The sequence below is a fragment of the Microcebus murinus genome, chromosome 7 (genome assembly GCF_040939455.1).
Source record: "Microcebus murinus isolate Inina chromosome 7, M.murinus_Inina_mat1.0, whole genome shotgun sequence".
Classification (NCBI taxonomy): domain Eukaryota; kingdom Metazoa; phylum Chordata; class Mammalia; order Primates; family Cheirogaleidae; genus Microcebus; species Microcebus murinus.
Window position 1 is genome coordinate 24,056,178 of NC_134110.1, and position 27,583 is coordinate 24,083,760.

A 27,583-nucleotide genomic window follows, 5' to 3' on the forward strand; every position below is an offset into this window, starting at 1 on the left:
ACTCAGGGGATACACACTGAGGCCCTGAGCACTGACAGGGACTGTATCCTGCAGCTTTCCCACAAATGAACAGGATAGGGAGTATACTGTGTTCTATTTCTAAGAAGTTTTGTGTATATTTAAGATTATTACACAATAAAAGGTTAATGAAGAACATTTCTTAACCTCTTTGGTTTTGGTCATGGTTTCTGCAATGATGCTGGCAGCTCCTGGGTCATCTGTCACTGGGATAAATGGCCGAGAGGAGGCAGAGGGAGCAGATGGAGTCACTGCAGAGGGGGTCACAGCATCCTCAGAGGAGACAATCTAATTGGAGAGTACAAAGGAGGGGAAGTTTAAGTGGAAAAGTTTGGCAAAACGGCACACTTCTTATACAAGTCCAAAATGATTCGCCTAAAATCGCTTGGGCTGTTTGAAATGTTCCAGATTTTACAGAGGTTAACAGTGCTTATACCACATATCACCTACCATCCCTAGTGGGGCCTGGGGTAGTCTTGCAAAGTTAAGCACATTGGTATTTCCAAGGAAACCTATTATATTCACAGCAGGTTCTATAAATTAGACCAAAATGAGCTTACATATCTTCAAGTTGGGTCTTTCATCAAGTTACTAAAATTTGTGACTATCAGAGCCTTAAGGTTTCCGAGTTGCAGATAAAGGGCTATGAACTTGCATTTAATGATTTTTATTTTTAAAGAATAAACCTAATTAGAGGGAGGGAGGGAGAAAAAAAAAGAATAAACCTAATTCCACTTAAACACTAAAAATCCTCCTTTAAATATTTTTCTAATTCAAGCTAAAAATCAAAGTAATGCACATAAACAGCCTAAACTAAGTGACAGAGTGACTGAGACTTTCTTAGACATGAAGTAGCCACCTTTTCCATTCTGATCTAATTATAGCTCTATAGTTTACTTTTACCTCTCTCTTCTCTTGCCATGGATTTGGACTCAGTCTGTCTTCAATATCAATAGCCAGCATGCATTCCTCTCCATTCATGGGACTAGCCATGGCCGACACATCAGAAGGGGGTGCCGAGGAAAAGGACGGACACTCCACTGGGGCAATCATGCCAGCTGGCATCAGGGCCCCCACCACCGCATCTCTGTCAAACAGAAAGCCAGGCCTGCAGTGAGCTCCCTTTCACCACTGCACAACAGGACACACAACATGCAAGGCAGGACAAGTAGTCAATGAGGAATGTCCTCATTTTTATAGGATACATGTAAAAGAGTTTTGGAAAAATACCAAACATTATTACCATGTATCCGTCAGCTAAAAGCTGAAAGGTTTACTCTGGATCTTATTTACTTGAATAACCACAGTGATGACAAGTGAAAAACTGCCAAATGTAAAAACCAAACCAGAATAAGCCTCTATCTCTCCCTAAGAAACCCTCCTGGGGTGTCAGAGCCTGAGGAACATGAAGCATATTAGTATTTAGAACTGAACATTGGGCATACCTGTTTTTACTGAAAGTGTGCCACATGCTAGTAGCAAGACTAAACGTCCTCTCAAAGATGGACTCAGGCTTTGTTCTGAAATTAATGTTCATAGGTAAGTGTACCTGTTGGGTCCACACCCATGATATGTTAATAAATGAGCAACTCACTTAAGCTGTGAGAAAACAGCAGAAAAATACTGTAAAAGACTGTACTTATCAAACCGTGCCTTATCCAGGCAGTGAGGGAGATGTTAAGATGTCTTACATCACTGTAAATTAGTACCAAATAATTCTTCCTCTCTTCTCTAAATATTAATGCTTAGAGTTTAATGACCAAAAAGAGTAACAAAAATGTTCAACTTGGTTTATTGATTCATATTTCAATGCCCATTAAAACAAGCACAAAGATACCATCAAATCACTATCAAAGGATATGTGACTTACAAAACACAGCATTTAAAGATAATACAACATTCTTGTAGACATTTGATTAACCAAAAAATTCCAAAAACCCAAAGCTTATATAATTTCAGAATTTCAAAACTTAGCACACCAGCCTACCTGGCATACATGATTTGCAGTGCTGTAAGGATATGCGATAAGGCCTGCTGTTTGGCCAGATTTCCATCCAACGACAGGAGAATCTTGGCAAGAGAAGGGCGATTTGGCTTAGAATTACTTGTACCACTTATTTTATTACTAGTAGCAGAAGAATCGGCATCAGAAGGCACACCTAAAAAAGGAAAATAAAATTTGGAATCTGTTTTTAAGATCACAGTTTGCCCTATTTCTGTAAAGTTTGGCCTTTTAGGTTAGTTCCAAAACATACTGCAATCTGCATTTTGCTATTTCACCGAGTTTGTATTAGGCTCATTAATGGTCTTTCAAAGTTTTTTTTCAAACCCACTTATCTTCCATCAGAAGTAACAGCTTAAAAAAAAAAAAAAATAAAAAAAAAAAAAAATAAAACCCACTTATCTATACTTCCATAAAGAAGCTATTTTCAGCAAAGTTTCACTATAACTGCAAAAAGATGTAGATACTTTCACAAAATGCAATTACAACAATTTATGTTATATATATAAGCTATGAAAATGCTACAATAGCTACCTGTATTTACTTACCCCTGGGAAGCAAAACAAAAAAGAATCCAAAACAATAGAGAGAGTAGATGTTCAACAACAAAGTCTGACCAGACCCACATCCCAAATCACTGCCCAGAGAGTTCCCAGGCCTCAGCAGAGGGAGAGAGCCAGGCAGAGCCAGGAGGTGTGTCCATGTCAACTCACTCAAACTGATAAGCGAATTTAATATAATTTCTATCAGTCTAACAAGAGTCTTTATAGATATCAACGAGATTATTCTAAAATTTATATGTAACTATATAAATTTTAAGCAAAGGAGCTAGAATGGAAATAGAAAATAAGAATGGGGGACAAAAGAGTCCATCCAATTTCAAAAAATATAATGTTGACATAATCAAGATCGTGTGGTACTGGCATCAAAATCAATGGAATAAAACATAGAACCTGGAAATACAACCATTCAAATATGCCCAAGTGATTTTTTGAGAAATGTGCAAAAGCCATTCAGTAGAGGAAGGACAGCCTTTCAACAGTGGTGCTGGGATAACCAGACGCCTATAGGCAAAAATACCAAACCTCAACCCAATCTCTCACCTGATAAAAAATTAAATAAAAATGGATCATGGCCGGGCGCTGTGGCTCACGCCTGTAATCCTAGCTCTTGGGAGGCTGAGGCGGGCGGATTGCTCAAGGTCAGGAGTTCAAAACCAACCTGAGCAAGAGCGAGACCCCGTCTCTACTATAAATAGAAAGAAATTAATTGGCCAACTGATATATACATAAAAAATTAGCCAGGCATGGTGGCGCATGCCTGTAGTCCCAGCTACTCGGGAGGCTGAGGCAGAAGGATCACTCAAGCCCAGGAGTTTGAGGTTGCTGTGAGCTAGGCTGACGCCATGGCACTCACTCTAGCCTGGGCAACAAAGTGAGACTCTGTCTCAAAAAAAAAAAAAAAAAAAAAAAAAAAAAAAAAAGGATCATGACTTAACTATAAAACACAAAACTATAAATCTTCTGGTAAAAAAACATAGGAGACAAACCTTAGGATCTAGGACTAGGTAAAAGTATCCTCACACTTGGCATCAAAAGTACAATCCATAAAAGAAAAAAACTGATAAATTAGACTTTATCAAAATTTTAAAACGTTTGTTCTGTGAAAAAGGATGAAAAGACAAGCTATGGACAAGAAGAAAACATGTGTATAACATTTATCTGACAGAGGACTAGAAGCATCTAGAATATATAAAGAACTCTAAACGTAACAGCTAAAAAAAGCCCACTTAGAAAATGTCACGAAGACATGTTTTATCAAAGAAGAGATATGGGTGGTAAATAAGCACATAAAAAGATGTTTAGGCCGGGCGCTGTGGCTCACGCCTGTAATCCTAGCTCTTTTTGGGAGGCCGAGGCGGGCGGATTGCTCAAGGTCAGGAGTTCAAAACCAGCCTGAGCAAGAGCGAGACCCCGTCTCTACTATAAATAGAAAGAAATTAATTGGCCAACTGATATATATATAAAAAAATTAGCCGGGCATGGTGGCGCATGCCTGTAGTCCCAGCTACTCGGGAGGCTGAGGCAGAAGGATCACTCAAGCCCAGGAGATTGAGGTTGCTGTGAGCTAGGCTGACGCCACGGCACTCACTCTAGCCTGGACAACAAAGTGAGACTCCGTCTCAAAAAAAAAAAAAAAAAAAAAGATGTTTAACACAATTAGCCATAAGGGAAATACAAATTAAAACCACATGAGATATCTTATGACACATCTATCAGAATGGCTAAAATAAAAAACAGTGGTGAGGATAAGGGAAAATCTAGATCACTCACCCACTGCTAATGAGAATGCAAAATGGCTCAGCCTCTCTGGAAAACAGATTAGCAAGTTCCCAACAAACACAGGACCCAGCAATCACTCTTGGGCATTTATACCGGAGAAATAAAAACTTATTTTCACATAAAAACCTGTATCTGAATGACATGGCAGGTTTATTTATAACAGCCAAAAACTATAAATAATCTAAATGTCCTTCAATAGGTGAATAGTTAAATGATGGAATACTACTTGGTAATAAAAAGGAACAACTTGAATGAATCCCTAGAGAATTATGCTGAGTAGGAAAAGTCAAACTCAAAAGGTTATACATATAATGTGACATGAAAAGAGCTATACATGAGACTGAGCAATTTAGACTGGAGTGGAGAAGACAGGAGTCAAAGTTGATCAAAATGTATACTTTAAATAGGAGCAATTTATTGTTTGTCAGTTTTATCTGTAGAAAGCTGTTAAAAAATACAAAGTAGCCCAGCACAGTACCTATATCTCTCAAGTACTTATTATTGGTAAATTTCGGTTTGCACTGCCAGAGTTTACCTGATCTTAAATACAACAATCAACAACATACTTTCTTCTAAAATTTTCATTCTGGCATGTATAAATTGTACGAGACTACATAATAATTCTTCCACGTCTTTAAATTCATAATGCAGTTAACACACAATGTCCAATCTGTCGGCACTACTAAATAAATCTATTATGTTGCTGTAACCTACGGTAGGATGGCAGAGAAGATACAAATTTGTATTACCTAAATAGGAAGCACCTAAAGGGTCTCTTGCAGTCTGGAAGAGGACAGGCTCATGGACAGAGGGTGTGGCCACATCGACAGTTGTCCATGCTACACTGTGCGATGACCCACAAGCTACTCGCGTGATCTTCTGGCCTTCTAAGCCTTGTACTAGTGTGGGCTTTCTATTAACCGTGGTTGTGCCATTGCCCTGCTGGCCATGATCATTGTCACCCCAAGCATACACCTGTTTGGGAGGAAAAAAAAACTTACCAGTTTTCAAACATTTCAGGACATTTTCTTTAAATTTATTTCAAAATGCTTAAAGTATAAACCATGGTACTTGAAAGAATTGAGCTCTTACAGATGAAAACAAACTATTCCACAATCTTACAAGATGGCATCAGTGTACTTATAATTCTGAAGAAAATTTAACCATGAATGCTTACTGAAAGGTGGCCTTACCAATAACCTACCTAACAGAGGAAAATAATCTATCAAAAAGTAGGAGAAATAAACTCATCCCACAACTGCCCTTTGTTTTGTTTGATTAAACACCTGTGGCCTAACTTTTATCTTATCCCTAAGAGTTCTTTCTCAGTCTTGAAGAGCCCCAAGTGGACAGTAGGGGTGTGAACTCCCCTTTCCCACTCTGCTTCAGTTCCTGCCGAAAAACAGATTTTAAGGACTCAGATAAGCTGGTCTCACTGAGAAAAGAGAGAAAATAAAGAACACCTGCAACAACTGTGCCACTACTTCTCTTATCAGCCTGCTGAAGCAGAGGGGAAAAAAGTCATTTTTACCCTTTAAAACTCTAAACAGCTTTTCCCTCAGCTACCCAGCACTTCCTCCCTTCCTCTGTGTGCCGTGGCCTTTTCCTCCTTCTCTCTCTCTCTCTTTCTTGGGAAAATAAATAAATTTTGTACTTCTGTATATCCTAAACCTTGTCTGACAAATCCTTCTCCACCCACTGGGAGCACCTAGTAAATTTCCAGCCTTTCACTTACCAATGGCTATAAATGAGTATTTGCTTAATGTAAATTCAATTAACTCATCTATTCTGTTTTGTTACAGGATGCAAGGATGGTCCCGCCTTCAACTAAGCACAATATTTTTTTCCCTTTATTTTGTAAAGACAAATGATTAAAACACTTTTCAGGTAATTTGCTTCTTTGCTTGATAGAATTATACAGTATAATTCATCTTGATTAAAAAGCAATACACCGATTTTGTTTTCGTAAATAAATTTAAAAAAATAACACCCATGAGCCAGTCAGGGTATATGCCTCTCAAAGGAAAAGAATGAGTAATATTTGTCAAGCATTAACTTTACTTCTAAAATGAGGTATGTATTACTCCCCATCAGCTATCAAATCTCTAAAGTAAAATCTTGCTAGTATCTCAGCAGTAGGAGTGCCTGCAACAATAAAAATCTTTTCACATTTCCATGTGGACTTTAGAGTGGGCACAACTCTTCTCTAAGGGCCCTACCCCCAACCTGTGCTGTCAAGGGCAGATACACCAGTGAACAAAACAAACACCGCCCAGCCTTCATGGTTCTTCAAGTAGTAAGATTGATTTCATTAAGAGTCAAAATTTTAGAAAGACAAGGGCTATGTGGTGATCACCACTTCAGGATGGTGCCACTCCCAGGCCACCTGCAGCCTTACCTGCCCTGAGTCCGTGACCGCCAGGCAGTGCAGGGCCCCTACAGCCACGTGCACGATCTTCTTCCCTCTCAGTCCTTCCACCACCTGTGGCTTCCGCACGTGCACATCAGAGCCATGGCCCAGCCTGAAGTAATCGCCCTTCCCCCTGAGAGGACATCAACAGAGCAAGTATTACTCATTATGGTTATGGTCTGGCAATGCTACACAAGAAAACACTCACTGTCTCACATCTTTTAGAGCCAGCTCAATGATAGTATCATACACAGCATCCAAGGTCCTTGAACTTACATCTAAAATGGTTCACCATTAATTCAAATTAATTCATCAATTCTGCTAGCAAAATCCTTAATACTGTAATATGTGTTTTATAATACTTAAGTTATTGTTGTAGGTTTTCATATAAAAAGACTGAAAACAAGACACACAACCACAAACACCCCTCCAAAGCCCCATCTGGTGTATGTCTTTCCCAAGCTGCCTATGGTCATGATACTGGCACAAAGCCCTGACATGCTGTCCAAGGTCAGTCTGAGCACTCACTCCTTTGCACTCTAATAAAATAAGCTTTTACAAGAAATATATATGAATTTTTCCAGGATCAAAGGATTCAGAAATGTGTTTTGCTCTCATTTTATCCTTAGGCTTCTGGAATAGTAAGAAAGCGGAAAAAGTCCTTTACAAAAACCTCACCCAAACAGGTAAGGCAGGTGGGCTAACATTTCTCTAGTATTCTAAAATAACCCAGTTATAATGAGAAATTTCTTCTTGTAATAGTATCACTAATCCCAACTGAACATAAATAAAAGGACAAAGATGCCTAGGAGTAAGAATATGACAGTTTATAATCACATTATAAGCAGATGGTGAGGCCAAGGCTCCCTGCACGCTCCTGTACAAGCACAGATTCACAGAGACACTGAGGAAGTTGACGTACCATGTCCACACCACTCCCGACTTGGTGAGAGCCAGGGAGAACTGAGCTCCACACTCAATCTGGCATACTCCCTGTCCATTTAGTCTCTCAATGTTCTGGGGAACATTACAGCCTTCACTTCCTCCCCGGCCCAATTTTCCAAAGTCACCATCACCCCAGGAAAATACCAAACCTAGGTTTAAAAAAAACATATGTCAGGCTGGCGTTTCATAATATTCCCACCCACCCGGGGATTTACAATCCTGACAGGGCTCACCTTCATCAGTCAGAGCCAGGGTCTGTGCATCTCTACTTCCACACGCAACCTGGATTACTCTATGACCAAGAAGGACTTTCACCTACTCAATTACAAATTTAAAAACAAAATCAAGCACAGGCACTGAGAAAGCAAAGGAAATTTTTTCCACAGACTGAAAGCCAATAATGCATATGTCTTTTATGAACTTTCCTAGATTCAAAGCTTATCTTCTCTTGAAATCATCAGATGGTAAGCTTTCTGCAAGCAACAAAAATGTGTATAATCACCATTTTGGGCTTCAGCTGTGTCGTGTTATCCCCATGTCCCAACCGGCCGTACTCTCCGAGGCCCCAGGTATACAGTTCACCACTGGACGTGAGAGCCGCGCTATGTGAGCTCCCACAGGCGATATCCCGGATACGCTTGGTTTTCAGGGCCTCTATCAGCCTTGGCTTGTCACAGTTCCTAAAACAAGATGAATGCAACTCCCTATAATCAATCCATCCATTTTTAAAGATGAGGTTAAAACAAAGGCATCTACCCTGATCCACATGTAGTTAACATAAAGATCTACAGATCAATTTCACAATCAAACCTTAAAGGAGAATATATGAGGCCAAATCACATAATCCATATTTTTAAAAAAAATTTTTTAAATCTATTTCCATAAATAATCTATCCTATTTTAATTTTCTGCAAAATAACTATCAAAAGGCATTTGCTATTGTTATCAGTAATAGTTTCTTATTAGCAAATAAGACTGAAGAAAATATCCTTACATTCTGCTGAAGTGTCCAAGTTTTCCATCATCACCTTCACCCCATGAAAACACTTTCCCATCGACAGTTAAAGCTGTAGCGTGCCGGCCACCTGCAACATTCACACAGACTTGGGCTGCCAAAGGCGGTATACAAAAATTCCACAGCATAACTACTTATTCTGCCTGACCTGTACCATACACTCAATGAGTATGTGTTAGATAAATGAGTAAGTGGGATCAACATTTTAGTTATTATGAAAGCTTTCTAGTGACATATTATGCCAAATAAGTGAATTTTCATCAAACTACAAAATTTAACTCTAGAAAGAATTTGCAAAGAAGAGGCAAAATAATGCTAATTATTAATGGAAAAAGTAAAAATAATTTGTGATTAGGCAACTTGTAAATATAATGCAATTTAAGATTTTGAGAAATGCACTCCAACAATGGAATTATTTAATCATTTGCAATTAATGCCTATGTTTAACTCTTCCCAAAACACACCAGCTCATGCTCCTTCCCACTATGGAATATTCTCCCAGTCCATACAGCCCACTTCAGGATTAAAGGCATGTCCTCTCATATACCCGAGTCCCTGCCGGCTCCTGGTCTCTGAGAATAGTGTGGCGGACTGGGCTCCTAGTCTCCTCACCATTCACTCTCCCCTCTCCTTTCCAACAGAGCTCCTATGTTATCAGGGACAACAATGTGCTCGGCTAAAAAACACACTTCCCAGCCTCCCCTGTACATAGGAGATGGCAACCTAGATGTGAGAGAAGTGACAAGGACTTCAGAAGGCTCTGGAGAGAGGATGTGTGGACTTACAGGGCATGCGTCTGAGGTTTACCTCGCCCTCCAGGCCTGGGCCTGAGGCCTGAGGGCTAGAACTGTAGGGCCAGCTTCCCACGAGGTACACAGGAAAAGCTAGCACTCCTCATAGACACAGAGCTGCCAGACCCTGACCACCACTCTACCCTGGATTTTTACATAGCAGAAAAGTAAAATTCTATCTGGCTTAACCCACTATCATTCGGATTTCCTTTCATGCAGGGTTACATCTAACACTATTCAGTGCAGGCATAAATTGAGCTTTGTATGTAATTCAGTTCCATTCCTAGAGGCTTAGCACACCTCTTGAAAATAACACTCAATTAAGGTTTCCTGAATTGAAGGAGTGTGTTTTCTTTTAAAGGTTCTTTCTTATTACTGGGGTTCACAGACACTTTTCAAAATCTAATGAAAAGTACAGACTCTTCCCCAGAAAAACAACACCTATGTAAGCATAGAACTTCATGATTTCACAGATACTATGGACCTGTAACCATGGCTCCAAGACTAAAACCCCATCCTTTGAGGGGTACACCCATACGCCTGAAATGCCAATTGCTATTCTCCAAAAAACCTCACTTAGTAGCGATAATTCAATTCTAGACTACTCAGAGATTTATATTATCCAATTTTTATTCCTATTAATTAAGGAAAAACTTTAAAAAGAATACAAGAACATCTTAGGGAAAATTATTTAAGGATCCTAGTTATTTGCAGAGTAGGAGTGACATATTTCTTTGCACATGACTGCTGACACTGGACGTGTACCTGAGTGGACAGCCACCTTCTTGACCACGTAGCTGCTGAGTGCTGTGATCTGCCGTGGGATGGGCACTGTCCCGCTGGAGAGGCCCAGCCCCAACCGGCCGTTTGTGGCTTCTCCACAGGCGTATACCTTCCCTTCCACAGTCACTGAAAAGGAGGAGAGCCAGGAGAAAACTGACTTTTCACAACATAAAAACTGTTTTTTTGTTGTTGTTTTAGTATAATTTAAAATTTTTAAAATATTAATCATACCTGCAAACAAACTTTTAGAACCACCAGCCACCTGTACCACATTCAAAGCAGACAGAGTCTCAGAGAATGAAGGAACCTTTATCTGGAATAGAATTTATTGAAAAAGAAAAAAAAATTACATTTGCACTCTTAAACTTATAAATAACCTTATTAGATTATACAAGAAATTACAGTCATGTACTGCATAATGACGTTTTGGTCATTGATGAACTACATATATGATGTAGTCCCTTATAATTACAATAGAGCTATGAAATTCCTATCACCTAGTCACGTCCTAGCCATCACAATGTCATGGTGCAACCCATTCCTCAAGTGTTTGTGATGATGCTGGTACAAACAAACCTACTGGGCTGCTAGTCATATAAAAGTCTAGCACACAGTTATGTATGATATATAAAACTTGATAATAAATGCCTGTATTACAGAGTTATGTATTTTCTATATTATACTTTTAATCATTCTTTGAAAGTGTATGCCTTATACTTATATTTTTAAAAAGCTAACTGTAAAACAGTCTCAGGCAAGTCCTTCAGGAGGTATTCCAGAAGAAGGCATGGTTATCATAGGAGATGACAGCTTAATGTATGTTATTGCCCCTGAGGATCTTCCAATGGGATAAGATGTGGACGTGGGAGACAGTGATATTAATGATCATGACCCTGTGTAGGCCTAGGCTAATGTGTGCATTTGTGTCTTCATTTTTAACAAAAAATTTACAAAATAAAAAAAAAATTATAGTAAGGATATAAAGAAAAATATTTTTATAGAGCTGTACAATGTTTTTGTTTTAAGCTAAATGTTATTATAAAAGTCAAAAAAATTTTTAAAAAGTAAAAGGTTTATAAAGTAAAAAATTTACAATAAGCTAAGCTTAATTTATTATTGAAGAAAGAAAAATATTTTTTATAGATTTAGTGTATCTTAAGCACACAGTAATATCCTAGGCCTTCACTCACCATTCACTCATTGACTCACCCAGAGTAACTTCCAGTCCTACAAGCTCCATTCCTGGTAAACACCCTATAGAGATGTACCATTTTTTATCTTTTATACTGTACTTTCAATGTACCTTTTCTATGTTTAGATATGCTTAGATACATAGTTACCATTGTGTTACAGTGGCCTATAGTATTCAGTATAGTAACATGCTGTACAGGTTTGCAGCTTAGGAGCAATAGGCTGTATCATATAGCTTAGGTGTAGTAAGCTGTACCATCTAGGTTTATATGAGCAAACTCTATGATGTTCCCATAACATATTGCCTATTGACACATTTCTCACAACTTATCCCTGTCCTTAAGCGACACACAACTGTACTGTTTATCTGTATGATTATATTAACCAAAGGAGTTCTTATCTCTTAGAGATACATATTAAAGTATTTTAAAGATGAAATGATATACTGAGATTTACTTTATAATAAACCAGGATTGGGGTAGAGAAAATAAAGAGGAAAAAAACCTAGGCAGCTGTTGGTAACTTTTGAAGCTGGTACCAGGGACATGAGGGCTCATGATCCTATTCATTTTACTTGGGTATGTTTGAACATTTCCATAAAAGAAGGTCAAAAATAAAACACAGTCGGCTATCCATAACATGGGTTCTGTGGATTCAACCAACTGTGGAAGGAAAATATTTTTTTAAAAAAAATTGCATCTCAGCTAGGCGAGGTGGCTCAAACCTGTAATCCTAGCACTTTGGGAGGACAAGGCAGGAGGATTGCTTGAGGCCAGGGGTTCGAGACCAGCCTGAGCAACAGAGCAAGACTTTGTTTTAATAACAACAATAAAAAAATCTGCATCTATACTAAACAAGTACAAACTTTTTTCCTTGCCATTATTCCCTAAACAATACAGCATACCAACTATTTACATAGCATTTATTGTATTCAGTATTGTAAGTAATGTAGAGATATTATTATTATAAAGTATTTGGGAAAATGTGCTTAGGTTATATGCAAATACTACACCATTTTGTATCAGGGACTTGAACATCTGTGGACTCTGGTATCCACAGAAGGTCCTGGAACAAATCCCCCATCAATACAAGGGACAACTATATGCATAGTGTAAAGATAAAAGCAAACATCAGGTAAACTATATTTTATTTCAAGTCATGCCATGCTCATTCTCTTTGATTTTGACTCTGACATCTCTAAGAATTATGTGCTTAAACTTTATGTTGTAGATGGGTATAATTTAATTTCAAATTCTTAGGGCCCTTTGTCTAAGAAACCTTTATGATTCCATCTGTCAGAAATTATCAGGCCACCACTACTGCAGTGGAAGAAAGCATTTTCATCACAAGAGTGGAGCACTGATTGTCCTTCATATGAAAACTGCATGTTCAATAGTAACCAAGGTCATGGGCTCCTAGCAAGGGCCCACACTTCATGGACCCCGGACAGTCCTGTACTATCCCAGTTTACTGCCCATTTCCCACTTCCAAATAGAGCTCAAATGCCTCAAAACACAAATGTAATTCAAGACCACTCAAATAAAGATCAGAATTAGCTGCACCTAAAAAGGAGAGAGTTTGAATATGAATTCTACCTTTATTTCTTACTGTTTTAGCAATGCAGGCAACAAGGGAACTTAAGAGGGGTGATACCGCACAGAATACTAAAAGAAAGCAGAAGTGCTCATCTGAAGAGAGAAACTGTCTCTGGGCACTACACTTTGGAGGAATTTTTCTGTAGCTCTTCATATAAGAGATACTCTGTAATATAAGGGACACTGAACTCTAGTTCAAATGTATCATCTGCTATATCTACTCTTTAAAGACTCTGAAAAAAAAAAAAAATCAGCCACAATGCTTAATCTAAAAAAAAAAAGACTGGTCTTTTTCTTCTAAGCAACTCAAAATACAAATTAACCTGTCATCCAAGTCCTGACAGGATTAAGTGCACTGTGAGCTGTGACAGACACAGCTTTCTGCACACAGTTTCAAGACATATTAACATGGAGAATGAGAACATGAAGGTGTCCACCCACAAGCCCCTCAAGAATAAAAGTGTGTATGCGCGTGTGTGTGTGTGTGTGTGTGTGCGCATGTATGTTTGTGTTATGCTCGCTTCTCTGTGCTCACAAAGCATTCTCTCTCTACAGAAGCTGTTTCACACGAAGTACCTCAGGCACCAAGTCCTAGCGGGCAGAAATCACATCTTTCCCATCTCTGTATCACTATGGCATTTTTACACATTGCTTTGTTCATGGTGAGCAAACATATTTCTTGTATTAAAGGCAAGATAAGTATATTTATAGTCTATAATTTTCATCTATGCATTTGTCAAATCTTTTCAAAAGATTACTTTCTAGTTTATAAGACAGCAATAATACAACTCTATCTAAAGTGTACTATTTTCTAAGGACAGAGGCTGTCCTCAGAAACTAATGATAATGTCTATTGGTTCGTGTAAAGAATTACTTCAACAAGTTAATTTAAAAAACAATATATAGAAGGTAAAACGATTATAAAAACTTCAAAAAAGTTGTGGCTGTGCAGAGCCTGTCTTCAGCAGAGGCACCAGTGAGCTGTCCTGCGGCAGCAGGCCATACCTTAGAGCCTTTCAGCCCGCCCAGCTGGTCCTTGTCATTCAGTCCCCACACAAACACTTTGGTTCTTATCGTAGCTGCTGATTCCAGCCCTGCAGCCTTCTTCCTGATAAGGCTAGCCAAAGGTAAAACAAAGACAAAAAATAGAGGTTATTCAGCATAAAACATTTTAAAAAGAAAAAGAAAAGCAAGCTCAAGAACTCAGTCTGCTGGGCACTTTAGTTGAGAAACACTCAACTAAAATTTACCAACTATTTTTATGGACATAAAACTACTATCATTATGAAATATACTCTAATTAAATATTTACTTCTGAAAGTGAGAATTTTGAAGTAAGGCAGAAGATAACTAAGTACCAATAACAAACAGCTCTTACCTTCCACTGTTGCCTTTATCATCTTCTTCTTCCTCATTGTCTGAAGCTAGGAAAGGGACTGCAGCCAAATCCTCCTCCTCCGCACGGATCCGTCCCAGCAGGATGAGACCGTGGATTTTACAATCGATCCCTGAGCTTCTGCACTGCTTTATGGCAATTTCAATATACCTGTGATACTAAATGCAAAAACAACAAGCTATAGGCTTTTTAGAATCGAACACATTAAATACTTTAACATTTAGGACATTTGAGACATGGAAATGTGCGCAAAGTTAGAGCTTCTTGACTGAAGTTCTGGAAATACCAACTGAGTTAGTCAAAGTTAATGCAACTACATCTGAGTAAAAGTTTGCCTTCAAATGTGTCTACCTTGAGGCTGAGGTTAAATGTCAGGTAGTCACAGCTTCATAATTTTTAAAACATATTAAGTATTTGCATATACATAAATTAATGAAGAGTAGTACAAAGAATTTCATGACCCGATCACCCAATTCAACAATTATCAGCATACGATCAATCTTGTTCATACATAGATTATCATAAGAAAATTCCAGGCATTACGTTGTTTCAAAACTTTAGCATGTATCACTGAATTAAGGAGCTTTTGAAAACATATCAACATATTATTATCATAGCTCAAACAATAATTCCTACGTCATCTAATATTATACAGTGATCATATTCTGATCTCCTCTTCTAATAATGTCACAAATGTAATTTTATTGTTGGCTTATTCAAATCAGGATACAAACAAGATACAACTGTTACCCCTTTTCCATTCATTTGTTGTAAATCAGTCTATTTGTCCTGCGAATGCCCCCCACTGTTATGTAGCAGACTGTATTTGTCATGGCATTGACAATCTTCTTCTATCCCTGTATTTCATGTGAACAAAAACTGATGAGCAGGAAGCACACAACACTAATGATTACTTTTTATTGTTTAAACTGGACCTGATCTAACCTCAAGATCTACCTATTTCATAAGAAATACAAATTGAACACTATCATGGTGATGTAAATGCCAAGTTGAGAATATGAAGAATGCTACAGGAAAACATTACCCAGTTTTCTTAGCAAAGAAAAACCAAGAGAATTAAGATAAATGAAGTGCAAAGTGTACACATGATTTGAATCATGATTCATGTAAACCAACTGCAAAAGAACATTTATGGGATAGCTGGGAAAATTTGAACACTGGATATATGATACTAAAGAATAATTATTAGATGTGATAATGGTATTGAGGTTATATAATTTTTAAAGTCCTATTAGAAATGACAAATGATGTAAGTGCTATTGAGATAAGATCACATCTAGGACTTGCTGAGGAGGGAAATGAGGCGGGAGAGAGGGAATGAAAATGCAAAAAGTTGAGAAATGTTGAAGCTGGATGACACGTTCATGGGGTTTCAATATACTTTCTATTTTTGGTTATATGTTAGAGAATTTCCATAACAAATCATTGCATAGGAAAGGCCATGCTAAAAGATCCCTGTAGCTCCACAAGAATGGTATACTCCAGTTCTTCAGTTGGTTGGGGGGATGTTGGTTAGGTCACGAGTATTCCATTTGCTCACAATGCTTCATATTTCTCATAGACAACATATGATATTTTGTACTTATTGAATATTACAGAATAAATTGTTTTGAATTGAAAATTTCTCAGATTAAAGTAAAGATATCTTTTATAATTTATAATCTTAGTTGTTGATTTAATTATGTGCTTATTGATTTGATTGAAATACAAACATTCTCTGTGCTATAACACATGCTACAGGCTATATTCAGTTACCCAGCAATAGGTTAACAGTAAAATGCACTAAAATTCATTATTGTCTTTTCTCAGAAAACCTCAATATTATCTTTCTTTTTTATAATTTGCTTATTTATTTATTATCACCATTGGTATTATTAATCAGTATATCATAAAATAGTTCAATGGCATGCCAGAATAAATGGTGACTATAGTGAATAATAATGTACTGTATATTTCAAAATGGTTAAAAGAAAGAATTTTAAATGTTCTCACCAAAAAGAAATGATAAATATGGAGGTGACAGATATGTTTTTAGCCCAATTTGATCATTCTACAAAGTATACATGTAACAAAACATCATATTTTACCCCCAAAACATATAGTTTATTATTTCTCAATTAAAAATAAAATAAAACTTTAAAAAAAGAATGGTAAACTGCATTTAGTAATTTAAAAACACCTCATCTGTACTAAACTTTAGATGAATTAAAAATCAAATACTTGATATGTTTATTTACCATCATTGTACCAATTAAACTAGTCCTCACAAGACAAAAGGATAGGTAGCCTTATTTTAAATATGTTTAATGTATTAAAATAGTGCTGACATCCTGTACAAAGATTTACTGAAAGATTTGAGAAAGACAGTCTCACTGATCTCTAGTGTGTGAGTACTGTTAAAAGAACCCTCCTTGACTCTCTCAGAATTTTCAAGAGATACAATATATTTGGATTCATTTTGAAAGTTACCTTATTACCAAAAAAATGCCACTTCATGACAAGTTTAGCCCTTGATGCCAATGTGTGACAACAAAAAAGCAATTTCAGTATCACACATATAATCAGAAAAACCACCAGAAACTAAAAGATATTTAATGAAAACAAAAACATGCGGATGCAAACAGCAACCTGAAAGGGTTGACAATGATTTTTGCTAGGAACACTTACCATGTATATCTTTGCTACTAAGAGAGTGAGAATAAAATTTATTTTGTTTCCTTTTCAAGCTGATCTGATAAGCAACAAATTCAAGTTGTATAAAATGTTTGTTTTAAAATTTAAAAATACAATCAATTTTGATTAAGGGGGAAAAACTGGGCTCAATTCTTGTACAGAAATAGCCAAGTCACTTCTCTTGTCATTTGCAAATCATATCAAAGTACACTACCATAGCTACTTACTTACCTCTGTGCAGTCATTTAAAAGGGGCACTGTGGTGTCAGTAGGGTTAATATTGATTGTCTTTAGTTCAATTAGATTATTTAGGGAATTTCCACCTAGGAAAAAAAAGGATAAAGGAATCAAACAAAGGAGTTTTTATTATATGATAAAAGATACTTCTTTCTGAATAAACTAATTCAATTACCTGACACTACAACCAGGGAAGGCATGTAGCTGCTGTCTGCAGGATCTACTATCATTTTTAATCTATGAACAAGAACATCTGGGAAAATCTCCAAACGAATCCAATGCTTAAAAAAAAAAACACACATTTTCAGTTAGCAAAATTTACCTATATTTTAGCTTCTACAATAGTATCACTGAAGCTTGAATCTACATGAGATTTTTTAAATATAAAATGTGGCATGAAAGAGAAAGAATTTTCTCTAACCCTGACAGAAATAAGAATATTCTACCCCACTATATTTGCTCATTAGAGGACGGTCTCACTCTAAGCCCCAGAAACAATGTATTTATAGATGCCTAACCAAGACTGGTCCCTTTATACCCACCAAGGAGTAGGTGGGGAAACACTAGAGTTGAGATGGAGAAAAGCCCCGTCTCCCAGTCTGACCTGTGTGCCCACATGAGGAACACCCACCCATCAGTGAGATCACAATAGCACGCCAAAGCTCAATAGAAGCAAAATCTGAATTCATACATTTTATGCAGGACAGGAAAAAAACCAAACAAACAAATAAAAACCACTACATCCTCTATCAATTGGTCAGTTAGATAAAATCTGTTACTCATATTGTTTAAAATCTCTGACAATAAAAACCAAGGCAGGCAAGATGGCTCACACCTGTAATCCTAGCACTCTGGGAGGCTGAGGCAGGAGGATCACTTGATCCCAGGAGCTGGGCTTGCAGTGGGGTATGATGAGACCACTGCACTCCAGCCTGGGCGACAGAGCAAGACCTTATCGTAATAAAAAAATAAAAACAAACAACAACAACAAAAAAACCTTGATGGCATATAACTCTGTAACTTTGAAATAACTTATGAACTAAAATATAAACTGAGTACTAACAGGTGTCATCGATAAAACTTTGCAAGTTTTTCAAAGTTCATTTTGAAAATCTAAAATGCAAAATTATGTGAATAAAAGTGCTTCCTGATGTATCCCTATTGCACGTTACCTTCCCTTGCGATCCAGATGACTGCCAGCAGGGCTCGCTGCCATCAATCAGACGAGATGCCTGGTTCACCGAAGATGACACGTTCAGGCTCTTCACCATGCGGGACCAGCTGTCCAGCAACATTCCAGGCTGACTGCTGTGACAACGCTTCAGCTGTTTTCCAGAACGGCCACAAAATACTGCTGACTGTCCTGTTTCATGTGGTCAAAAAGAGAGTTAATACTTGCTGAGCTGGGGCAGAAGCTTCATGATAAGGAAATCAAGAATATTACACACTTATGAGCTACTTCAAGAAAAAGTTTTCAAAGTAAAAGGAGCTAATAAATGCCAAAAATGGCTTTAAAAATCTAGTCAAGATATTTTACACCAATTTATGAGATGAAGTCTATATAATACTATGACATGGTTCACTAAAATCTCTCAGGTAATAGCAGATTAATATATTTCCAAACAAAAAGGATACAAACAAGTTGTGGGAAAAGTTCACTAACAATGCTCACAGAAACTATTCTTATTAAAAATGCTTTAATATGGCCGGGCGCTGTGGCTCACGCCTGTAATCCTAGCTCTTGGGAGGCCGAGGCGGGCGGATTGCTCAAGGTCAGGAGTTCAAAACCAGCCTGAGCAAGAGCGAGACCCCGTCTCTACTATAAATAGAAAGAAATTAATTGGCCAACTGATATATATATAAAAAAAAATTAGCCGGGCATGGTGGCGCATGCCTGTAGTCCCAGCTACTCGGGAGGCTGAGGCAGAAGGATCACGCGAGCCCAGGAGTTTGAGGTTGCTGTGAGCTAGGCTGACGCCACGGCACTCACTCTAGCCTGGACAACAAAGTGAGACTCTGTCTCAAAAAAAAAAAAAAATGCTTTAATAAATACAGGGCAGGTGTGGTGGCTCACACCTGTAAACCTAACACTTTGGGAGGCTGAGGCTGGAGGCTCGCTTGAGGTCAGGAGGTCTAGACCAGCCTGAGAAAAGTAAGATCCCTGTCTCTACAAAAAATAGAAAAATTAGCTCGGCATGGTGGTGCCTGCCTATAGTCCCAGCTACTTGGCAGACGGAGGCAGGAAGATTGCTTGAGCCCAGGAGTTGAAGGTTGCAGTGAGCTATGGTGACGCAACTACACTCTAGCCCAGGCAATAGAGCAAGACTCTGTCTCAAAAAAAACAGTAATAATTTTTTTAAAAAGCTGTTATAAATACAAAGCAAAAAACAAATTTGTAAACTTATTTCCACTTGCATTAATGGCAAATCTAGAAATTCAACTAGCCTTCCCCACTGAAGACAAGAAGAGCCAAACAAAACATTCAAAAATGAATAAATCCTCTTGCAAGTATCAGAATTAATGAGATAGTAATGAATTACAAAACCAGAATCTAAAGAAGGTTGGAGATGAACAGACCTGAGAGCTCAGAAATAAATCCTTATTTCTATGGTCAATTAATTTTCAACAAGGGAGCTAAGACCTTTCTTCAATAAAGAAAGGACAGTCTTTTCAACAAATGGTGCCGGGAAAACTGGACATGCACGTGTAAAAGAGTGAAGTTGGACCCTTAGGTTATACCATATTTTTAAAAGTTACTCAAAGTGGAATATGGAGCTAAATTTAAGAGCTAAAACTATAAAATTCTTAGAAAGAAACATACAGACTAATATTCATGACTTTGGGTTTGGCAATGGTTACTTAAATTGACAATAAACTCAAAGAAATAGCCAAAGGCATAGGCAACAAAAGAAAAAAGTACATAAATTGGACTTTATTAAAATCAAAACTTTTCATGCATCACAGGACCCTATCAAGAGAACGAAACAACTTATAGAATGGAATAAAATATTTGCAAATCTTACCTAATAAGGTTTTGATATCTAAAATATATAAATAACTCATACAACTCAACATCAAAAATTTTTAAATGGGCGAAGGATTTAAAAGACATTTTCCTCAAAGAAGGGATAGAAAGGACCCTTTGTAAAGACACTCAACATCATATACATTAGGGAAATTCAAATCAAAATCATGACAAGATACCACTTCTCACCTACGAGGATGGCCATATTATAAAAAACAGAAAATACAAGTGCTGATGAGGATGTAGAAAAATTGGAACACTCATACACTGCTGTTGGGAATGTAAGATGGTACAGCCACTGTTGAAAACATTTTGGCAGTTACTCAAAAAATTAAACAAAGATCTACCATATGACCCTGCAATTCCACTCCTAGGTACACACCCAACAGTTTTGAAAACCGGGACTCAAACAGATACCAATGTTCACAGCAACACTACTCATGATAACGAAAAGGTGGAAATAATCCAAATGTCCATTAATAGATACATGGATAAATAAAACATGGTATACACATTCTGTGGCATATTATTCAGCCATCAAAATGAATGAAGTTCTGACATATGTGGATGAACCTTGAAGACATTATGCTAAGTGAAATAAACTAGACACAAAAGGATAAATATTATATGGTTCCATTTAGATGAGGTACCTGAAGTAGTCAAATTCATGGAGACCAAAGGTAGATTCAAGGTTACCAGGAATGGGAAAGGGGGAATTGGGGAAGTCAAATTGTTTAATGGGTACAGAGTTTCTGCTTGGAGTAGCAGACAAGTTTTGGGAAAGGGGGAATTGGGGAAGTCAAATTGTTTAATGGGTACAGAGTTTCTGCTTGGAGTAGCAGACAAGTTTTGGAAATAGATAGTGGTGATGGTTGTGTGGCACTGAACTTAATGTACTTAATACCTCAAAGTTGTAAACTCAGAAACTGATTAAAATGGCTAATTTTAAGTTATATATATTTCGCCACAATAGAAAATATAAAAAAGGCATACAGGCCAGGCGTGGTGGCTCACGCCTATAATCCTAGCACTCTGGGAGGCCGAGGCGGGCGGATTGCTCAAGGTCAGGAGTTGGAAACCAGCCTGAGCAAGAGCAAGACCTCGTCTCTACTATAAATAAAAAAGAAATTAATTGGCCAACTAATATACATAGAAAAAATTAGCCAGGCATGGTGGTGCATGCCTGTAGTCCCAGCTACTAGGGAGGCTGAGGCAGGAGGATCACATGAGCCCAGGAGTTTGAGGTTGCTGTGAGCTGATGCCACGGCACTCACTCTAGCCTGGCAACAAAGTGAGACTCTGTCTCAAAAAAAAAAAAAAGGCATACAAATAAAAAGACTCATTCTCCATCTAACCAATTCCATACTCCATGCAACTAAACACTAATTAGTTTCTTGAGATTCTTTTAATGTTTCTTTATAGAAATACAAGCAAACCTATCTATTCTAATTCCTCCCCCTTTCTTAAAAAACAGATGGCCAGATAGTGTCACTGTACTTACTCTGCAGAGCTCACTATATACACGTGAACCTTAAAAGAACAAATTCCAATACATTTGTGTCCACAATAATTATCTCATTAATAATATTTGGTGGAAGAAAGAACACAATCATTCTGTCATACCTGGTTCATTTATTCTGCCAAATGTATGCCTGGTGTTGTGTTTTTTGGTCTTGAAACATGTTTCACAAAAATCAAAATCATCACAGTTTCTGCATTTGAATCTGGATCCATTGATAGGAAACATTTGACAGCCATCACACCTATTTTTAAAATAGCCATAGAATAGATAAAAAAAAAACAACTTATCAGTTATTAAACTTAATTAAAAAAAAAAACATTCCTCCTGGTTGGGTGCGGTGGCTCACACCTGTAATCCTAGCACTCTGGGAAGCCAAGGCAGGAGGATCACTCAAGGTCAGGAGTTCGAAACCAGCCTGAGCAAGAGCGAGACCCCATCTCTACTAAAAATAGAAAGAAATTCATTAGCCAACTAAAAATATATAGAAAAAATTAGCCAGACATGGTGGTGCATGCCTGTAGTCCCAGCTACTTGGGAGGCTGAGGCAAGAGGATTGCTTGAGCCCAGGAGTTTGAGGTTGCTGTGAGCTAGGCTGATGCCACGGCACTCTAGCCCAGGCAACAGAGTGATACTCTGACTCGAAAAAAAAAAAAAAAAAACCAACCATTCCTCCCCAAACAAATCTAGCAATCATAAAATAAGAAACTCACGTAACCCCAGGATGAATACTAGGAACCAACTCCATTTCTGATAACAACCCAGTCCAGTGAGACTGCTGAGGAAAGTCGACAATGATATCTTTTCCATTGGCACTGAAAGCTAGGACAGAACAGAAATCACCTGAAACATCTTCTTTATCACCAATAAAAACCTAAAATTAAAATGGTACCTAGCCATGCGATATCATACTGTAGTTATTTATGTTTTACAAAGGGTACTTATCTTTTAGAATATGTACTAAGATATTTATAAATGAAATAACACAATGTCAAGGACTAGTTTTAAAATAACCAAAGGAGGAGATTATGGATAAAAAAATTCTGGCCATGAGGTGACAACTGTTGAAGCTAGGTAATGGGCACACAAAAGTTTATTAGACCGGCAGTCCCCAGGTTATGGACAACATATGTTCCTAAGAATGTCTTTAGGTCAGATTTGTATGTAACTCCGATCTGATAAATAGCACATGTGACAATAATAACAACAATACTATTATGGCTCATATGTGGTAATAATAATAAAGTGTAATACTGTAATGATAATAATAATACCCCTATAATAAGTTACACAAACTATTGTGCTCTATTAATTCAAACAGAACATAAAATCAAACTCATACAAGAAGTTTAGATAGAAATTTCAAAAAAGAATATTAAAGGTTAACACTCACCTAATGTAGCAACACTAGGCTAATAGGAATGTTACGTTTATTTTGATCTTCTAACCAAATCAATAACTTTTACATTTCAATAATTATTCTATGCTGCTTAGTAATAACTGATGCTTTCATTGGAGCACTGCCTTTCACATGTTCCATTATTCTCACTTTATCTTTTATAATTGTTCTGCTAGTCAAGCGACTGGACCCTAATGCTTTCCCAATGAATGATGGCATCTGGCTTTTCTCCAAATGCTTAATTATTTCTATTTTTGTTTCCACTGTAACAAGCTTTCTCTTCGCTGCAGTCTCATATGGACTCGCAGTGGACTTTTCACTTTGGAAGTATGGTCACAAGGGTAAACACAGACTCACAAAATCAAATAAAAAAGTTAAGATGAAAGATTCATAACTATGAAGGCCTTAATTTTCCCATCTGATTTTGGTAAGTATTCCATAGATAGGTTTTTCTATGAAAACCTGAGATTGAGAGGTTGAAGAATGGAAATTAATCTTTTCACTTTGTTATATGCAGGTTTTCCATAATTGAGTCAAAGAGGAGTTGCGTAAGTGACCCTATAAACAATGAGACTAACCATTAGCATAAAGACACTGCACCAACGAACTGCTTACAACATGAGGATTTCCTTACATGCAGAAGAAACTAGTTCCTAAATTATCATCTGAATTATTTAATTATCAATAATCCTTAAGAGCCTTGGGAGCCTGTTCCTAAGTACAGAACACTGTAAGTCGGGTCATCCATAACCTAGAGACTGTCTATACTATGCTCTTTACTTTTGTATATGTTTAAAATTTTCCAAAAGAAATTTCATTTGTTTTTAATTATAGAGTCCAAAATTCCATTTAGTACCTTCAGTATCTTAGGGAATAAAAACCACATTAATAATGTTAAAACTCCTGGCCTTTCATAAGAGCAATATGCCATTCAAAACATTAACCTAGAAACCAAATTCTTGTTTATAAAACTTGTCTTTTTTTTTTATTTGTAAATCTCTTAACAATTTCTTAAGCAAAGAAAAATGTTAAAATAAAGTAAAATACTAAATAGGCCATTTGTTCTTATGTAACCTGAGAAACTCTAACAATACCCCTATCCACTGGGGAAGCACCATCAACCATGGCTGTTTTCTAAGTAATTTGACAGAAAGAGCTTTCTACAACATAGTTCATTAACAAAAAAAAAAGCATCTCTTTATGGTATCAAAAGAGTTTAAAGATAAAATAAGATCATGTGTATATTTAATTATTTCTCATGTAATTGTTAAGATGGACATAATATACCTTTCCAAAGTACACCAGGGGTATGATTTAGAATCTCAATAATATCACAATACAACCTGAGAATTTTGTGTTTCTAGTTCCTACCAGTTCCTAATTCCCATCATTAGTACATTACCCATTTCCTAAATTCAGGCCCAAATTTTTATATAGCGTGAAAAAGAAATGCAGTCCCTGACAACCAGGAGCTGGCCTGTTACACAGGTTAGGCTATAATGTAGAATTAACAGAACAAGTTTACACCAACATCAGACAAGGCTACTCCGTGAATTATGGATTAAAGCAAAACCAAAATGCCTCCTTAATCATGTATGATCAAGGTCAAATCTAATCCAAACCACAAACACAACCACACATTCCCCTACCCTGGTTATGTGAATGACTATTTCCTTACCGACCATAACTTTAGCCTGGTTCCATTCTTTCTGTGTGCTAGGTAAGATTTATTAAGATACTCGGTTCTAGAACCATCACCCCACCCCAGCTTCCTCAAAGCCTCCCCCCAATACCCAACACTAGCCTGATTAGTCCTTGCTCACACCCTCTGATGGAGACACCTCATTCCCCAAGGTATGTGTCCTCCCGAATTGCAATGAGTCAATATAATAAATCTGACTTGGTTCAACTGCAGGTGTATCCTTTGTGGCCTTTGGCCAGAAGGCACTGATAAGCCAAAGGACACTATATATCACAAGGCCTTCTTCACACTTGTTTTTTCTTGCCCTTGAATGAAAACAAAAATACTAAATTCACATTAGTTAATGAAAAGTTAACATTTGGAATTTTGTTGCCTGGATAATATTACCTTTCACAACCCCTACACTTTGATGAGTCACAGATCCCCATTTGTATTTTGGTGTGGTAACAGAGGCTTTGACCCGTACTTTATCACCAATCTTGATGTGGGAAGAAGAACTTGGTGGAGGATAGCCTAGAGACAAATGCACTATAATTAGCATTCATTTCTGGGAACTATGTCTCTAATTAAGAAAAAGCAAAAGAACATAATCAAGAATGTGCTCACCTATAAGTTCCACATGAATATACCTAACCCAGTAGGTGCCCCCTTTCTGCTGCCAGTCACACTGCACGTTGAGGTCATGTAATCCATCCCTATCCAGCTTGATGACTTTGCCCACGTCACCTTCACACACTTCTTCATATGTTCGACAGCATCTAACCATCATTCCTACCTAAAATTGAAATGAAACTGAACATCCGGTCCAGTGTACATAGATGAAATGAACTATAACTAACACTCTATTCTTAAGAAGGAATTTTGTCTAATATCCAGAGTGTGCTCTAAGTATCATTTCATGCTAAATGGAACCAGAGCTCTTTAGAAAACTTTCAGGCTTTGTGTCTCAGGCAGGAAATAGACAAGATGAGGCTGAATCAACTTGTACCATAAAGCAAAGGAGCCATCAATGAGTACTGGGTTCTCTCAAAAGGACACCCTCATCATCAAAAGAAATAATAGCTGAAACACATTGAATCCTAAAAGCCAATGAATTCATCACCATGGTAATAAGCAAACAAAACATCTTGGTCACTTTTGTAAGCAGCAGAGCATCGATGCATCATTGTGAAAATTGATAAAGCCTCCCTGAGTCGTAAAGAGCAACCAGGGTTGATGAAGTTTTCTTCACAGAAGAGAACTCCAGCTAAACTGAGAAAGGGTGACAAAGTTAGAAAATCACTATCAGAAAGTCTCTGATGATTGGTCTAGGTGATGACACCAGTGCCCACTGGAGATGCAAATGAACAATGAACTTCATCAGGAAAGAACAGGCTGACAAGACCTAACCCACCTATGCTGTTTGCCTGTCGACATGAGGCAGGAGGGAGCTCCCACTTTTGAAGCCTTCCTGCCTAAGATATGGCCTGGGCCCACTCACCTCCAGCCCTAAGTTTCTCCTACTTTATTAGAGAAACAGGGACAGAGGAAGACAGTAACCAACACAAGGAAGCCACCACCAAATCCAGAATATAAGACATTTGAAGGACACAGTTTCAGCCACAAATAAATAGTATAAAAAGGGTGACAGCAGTGGGGGAGGGGTTGCAGGGGGGGAAGAGGGCTGCTTTGGACCAAGTGTTTGTGTCCCCACCAAATTCATGTGTTGAATAAAGCCCCAACCCCCAATGTAGTTGTATTACGAGATAGGGTCTCTATGGAAGTTACAAGGTTAAATGAGGTCATAAGGGTGGGGCCCTGATCCAACAGAATTAGTGTCTTTAAAGGAAAAGAAACCAGGGTGCCCTCACTGGCTTCAGCTCCCCCCACCCCAGCCCTGCCTCCATTTGAGGACACAGAGAGAAGGTCACCATCTACAAGCCAGGAGGGGGCCCTCACCAGAAACCAGCCAAGCTGGGACCTTGATCCAGCTTCCAGAATCATAAGAAATGTCTGTTGTTCACGCTACCCAGTCTATGGTATTTTGTCATAGGAGCCTGAGCTGATTAAGACAAGGGGAAACCGTTCTAGGTTAAAAGACACTTCAAAGACATATTACCCAAATACAAATAAGGTATATGATCTTATTTGTATCAAAATTCAAAACTAACCATAAAAAGCCATTTTAAAGAACACTAGGAAAACCTGAGCAAGCGCTGGATATGGGATGATATTAAGGTATTATCATTTATTTTGTTAGGTAATATTTGTTAGGTAATACTGCATAAGAGAAATGTCATTATGTTAAAAATAAAATCCTTTATCTATTGGGGATACATACTGACATATTTATAGGTAAAATGAGATGAAATAAACTAAAACAGGAGAATGAGAAGAAGAAAGGCATTAAGGTGGATAAAAGACTACATAAAACATAACTAGATTTTAAAAATTAGATGGATTAGAGACTTAGAAAAATTAGAGAATGATTTTAAAAAACAAGCAAAAAATATATGAAAAGTGTCACAAATGGGGTTAAT

The 27,583-nt window shown here is 37.5% G+C and overlaps 1 protein-coding gene across 3 annotated transcripts in view; it reads right to left on the reverse strand.

The window, feature by feature from the left end:
• HERC2 (HECT and RLD domain containing E3 ubiquitin protein ligase 2) overlaps nucleotides 1-27,583 on the reverse strand; it is a 188,814-nt gene that overhangs the window by 47,307 nt on the left and 113,924 nt on the right. For all 3 annotated transcript variants that reach the window (XM_076004890.1, XM_076004889.1, XM_076004891.1), the window contains 20 exons: nucleotides 25,671-25,839; nucleotides 25,452-25,577; nucleotides 22,677-22,785; nucleotides 22,068-22,207; nucleotides 18,592-18,782; nucleotides 17,595-17,700; nucleotides 17,414-17,505; nucleotides 14,471-14,646; nucleotides 14,098-14,209; nucleotides 10,538-10,619; nucleotides 10,289-10,432; nucleotides 8,712-8,802; nucleotides 8,220-8,397; nucleotides 7,951-8,032; nucleotides 7,695-7,866; nucleotides 6,761-6,905; nucleotides 5,112-5,337; nucleotides 2,006-2,177; nucleotides 922-1,105; nucleotides 166-306 (listed from right to left, as the gene is read on the reverse strand). In XM_076004890.1, the coding sequence (XP_075861005.1) occupies nucleotides 166-306; nucleotides 922-1,105; nucleotides 2,006-2,177; nucleotides 5,112-5,337; nucleotides 6,761-6,905; nucleotides 7,695-7,866; nucleotides 7,951-8,032; nucleotides 8,220-8,397; nucleotides 8,712-8,802; nucleotides 10,289-10,432; nucleotides 10,538-10,619; nucleotides 14,098-14,209; nucleotides 14,471-14,646; nucleotides 17,414-17,505; nucleotides 17,595-17,700; nucleotides 18,592-18,782; nucleotides 22,068-22,207; nucleotides 22,677-22,785; nucleotides 25,452-25,577; nucleotides 25,671-25,839 (2,838 nt within the window). The remainder of the gene's footprint in view (nucleotides 1-165; nucleotides 307-921; nucleotides 1,106-2,005; nucleotides 2,178-5,111; nucleotides 5,338-6,760; nucleotides 6,906-7,694; nucleotides 7,867-7,950; nucleotides 8,033-8,219; nucleotides 8,398-8,711; nucleotides 8,803-10,288; nucleotides 10,433-10,537; nucleotides 10,620-14,097; nucleotides 14,210-14,470; nucleotides 14,647-17,413; nucleotides 17,506-17,594; nucleotides 17,701-18,591; nucleotides 18,783-22,067; nucleotides 22,208-22,676; nucleotides 22,786-25,451; nucleotides 25,578-25,670; nucleotides 25,840-27,583) is intronic.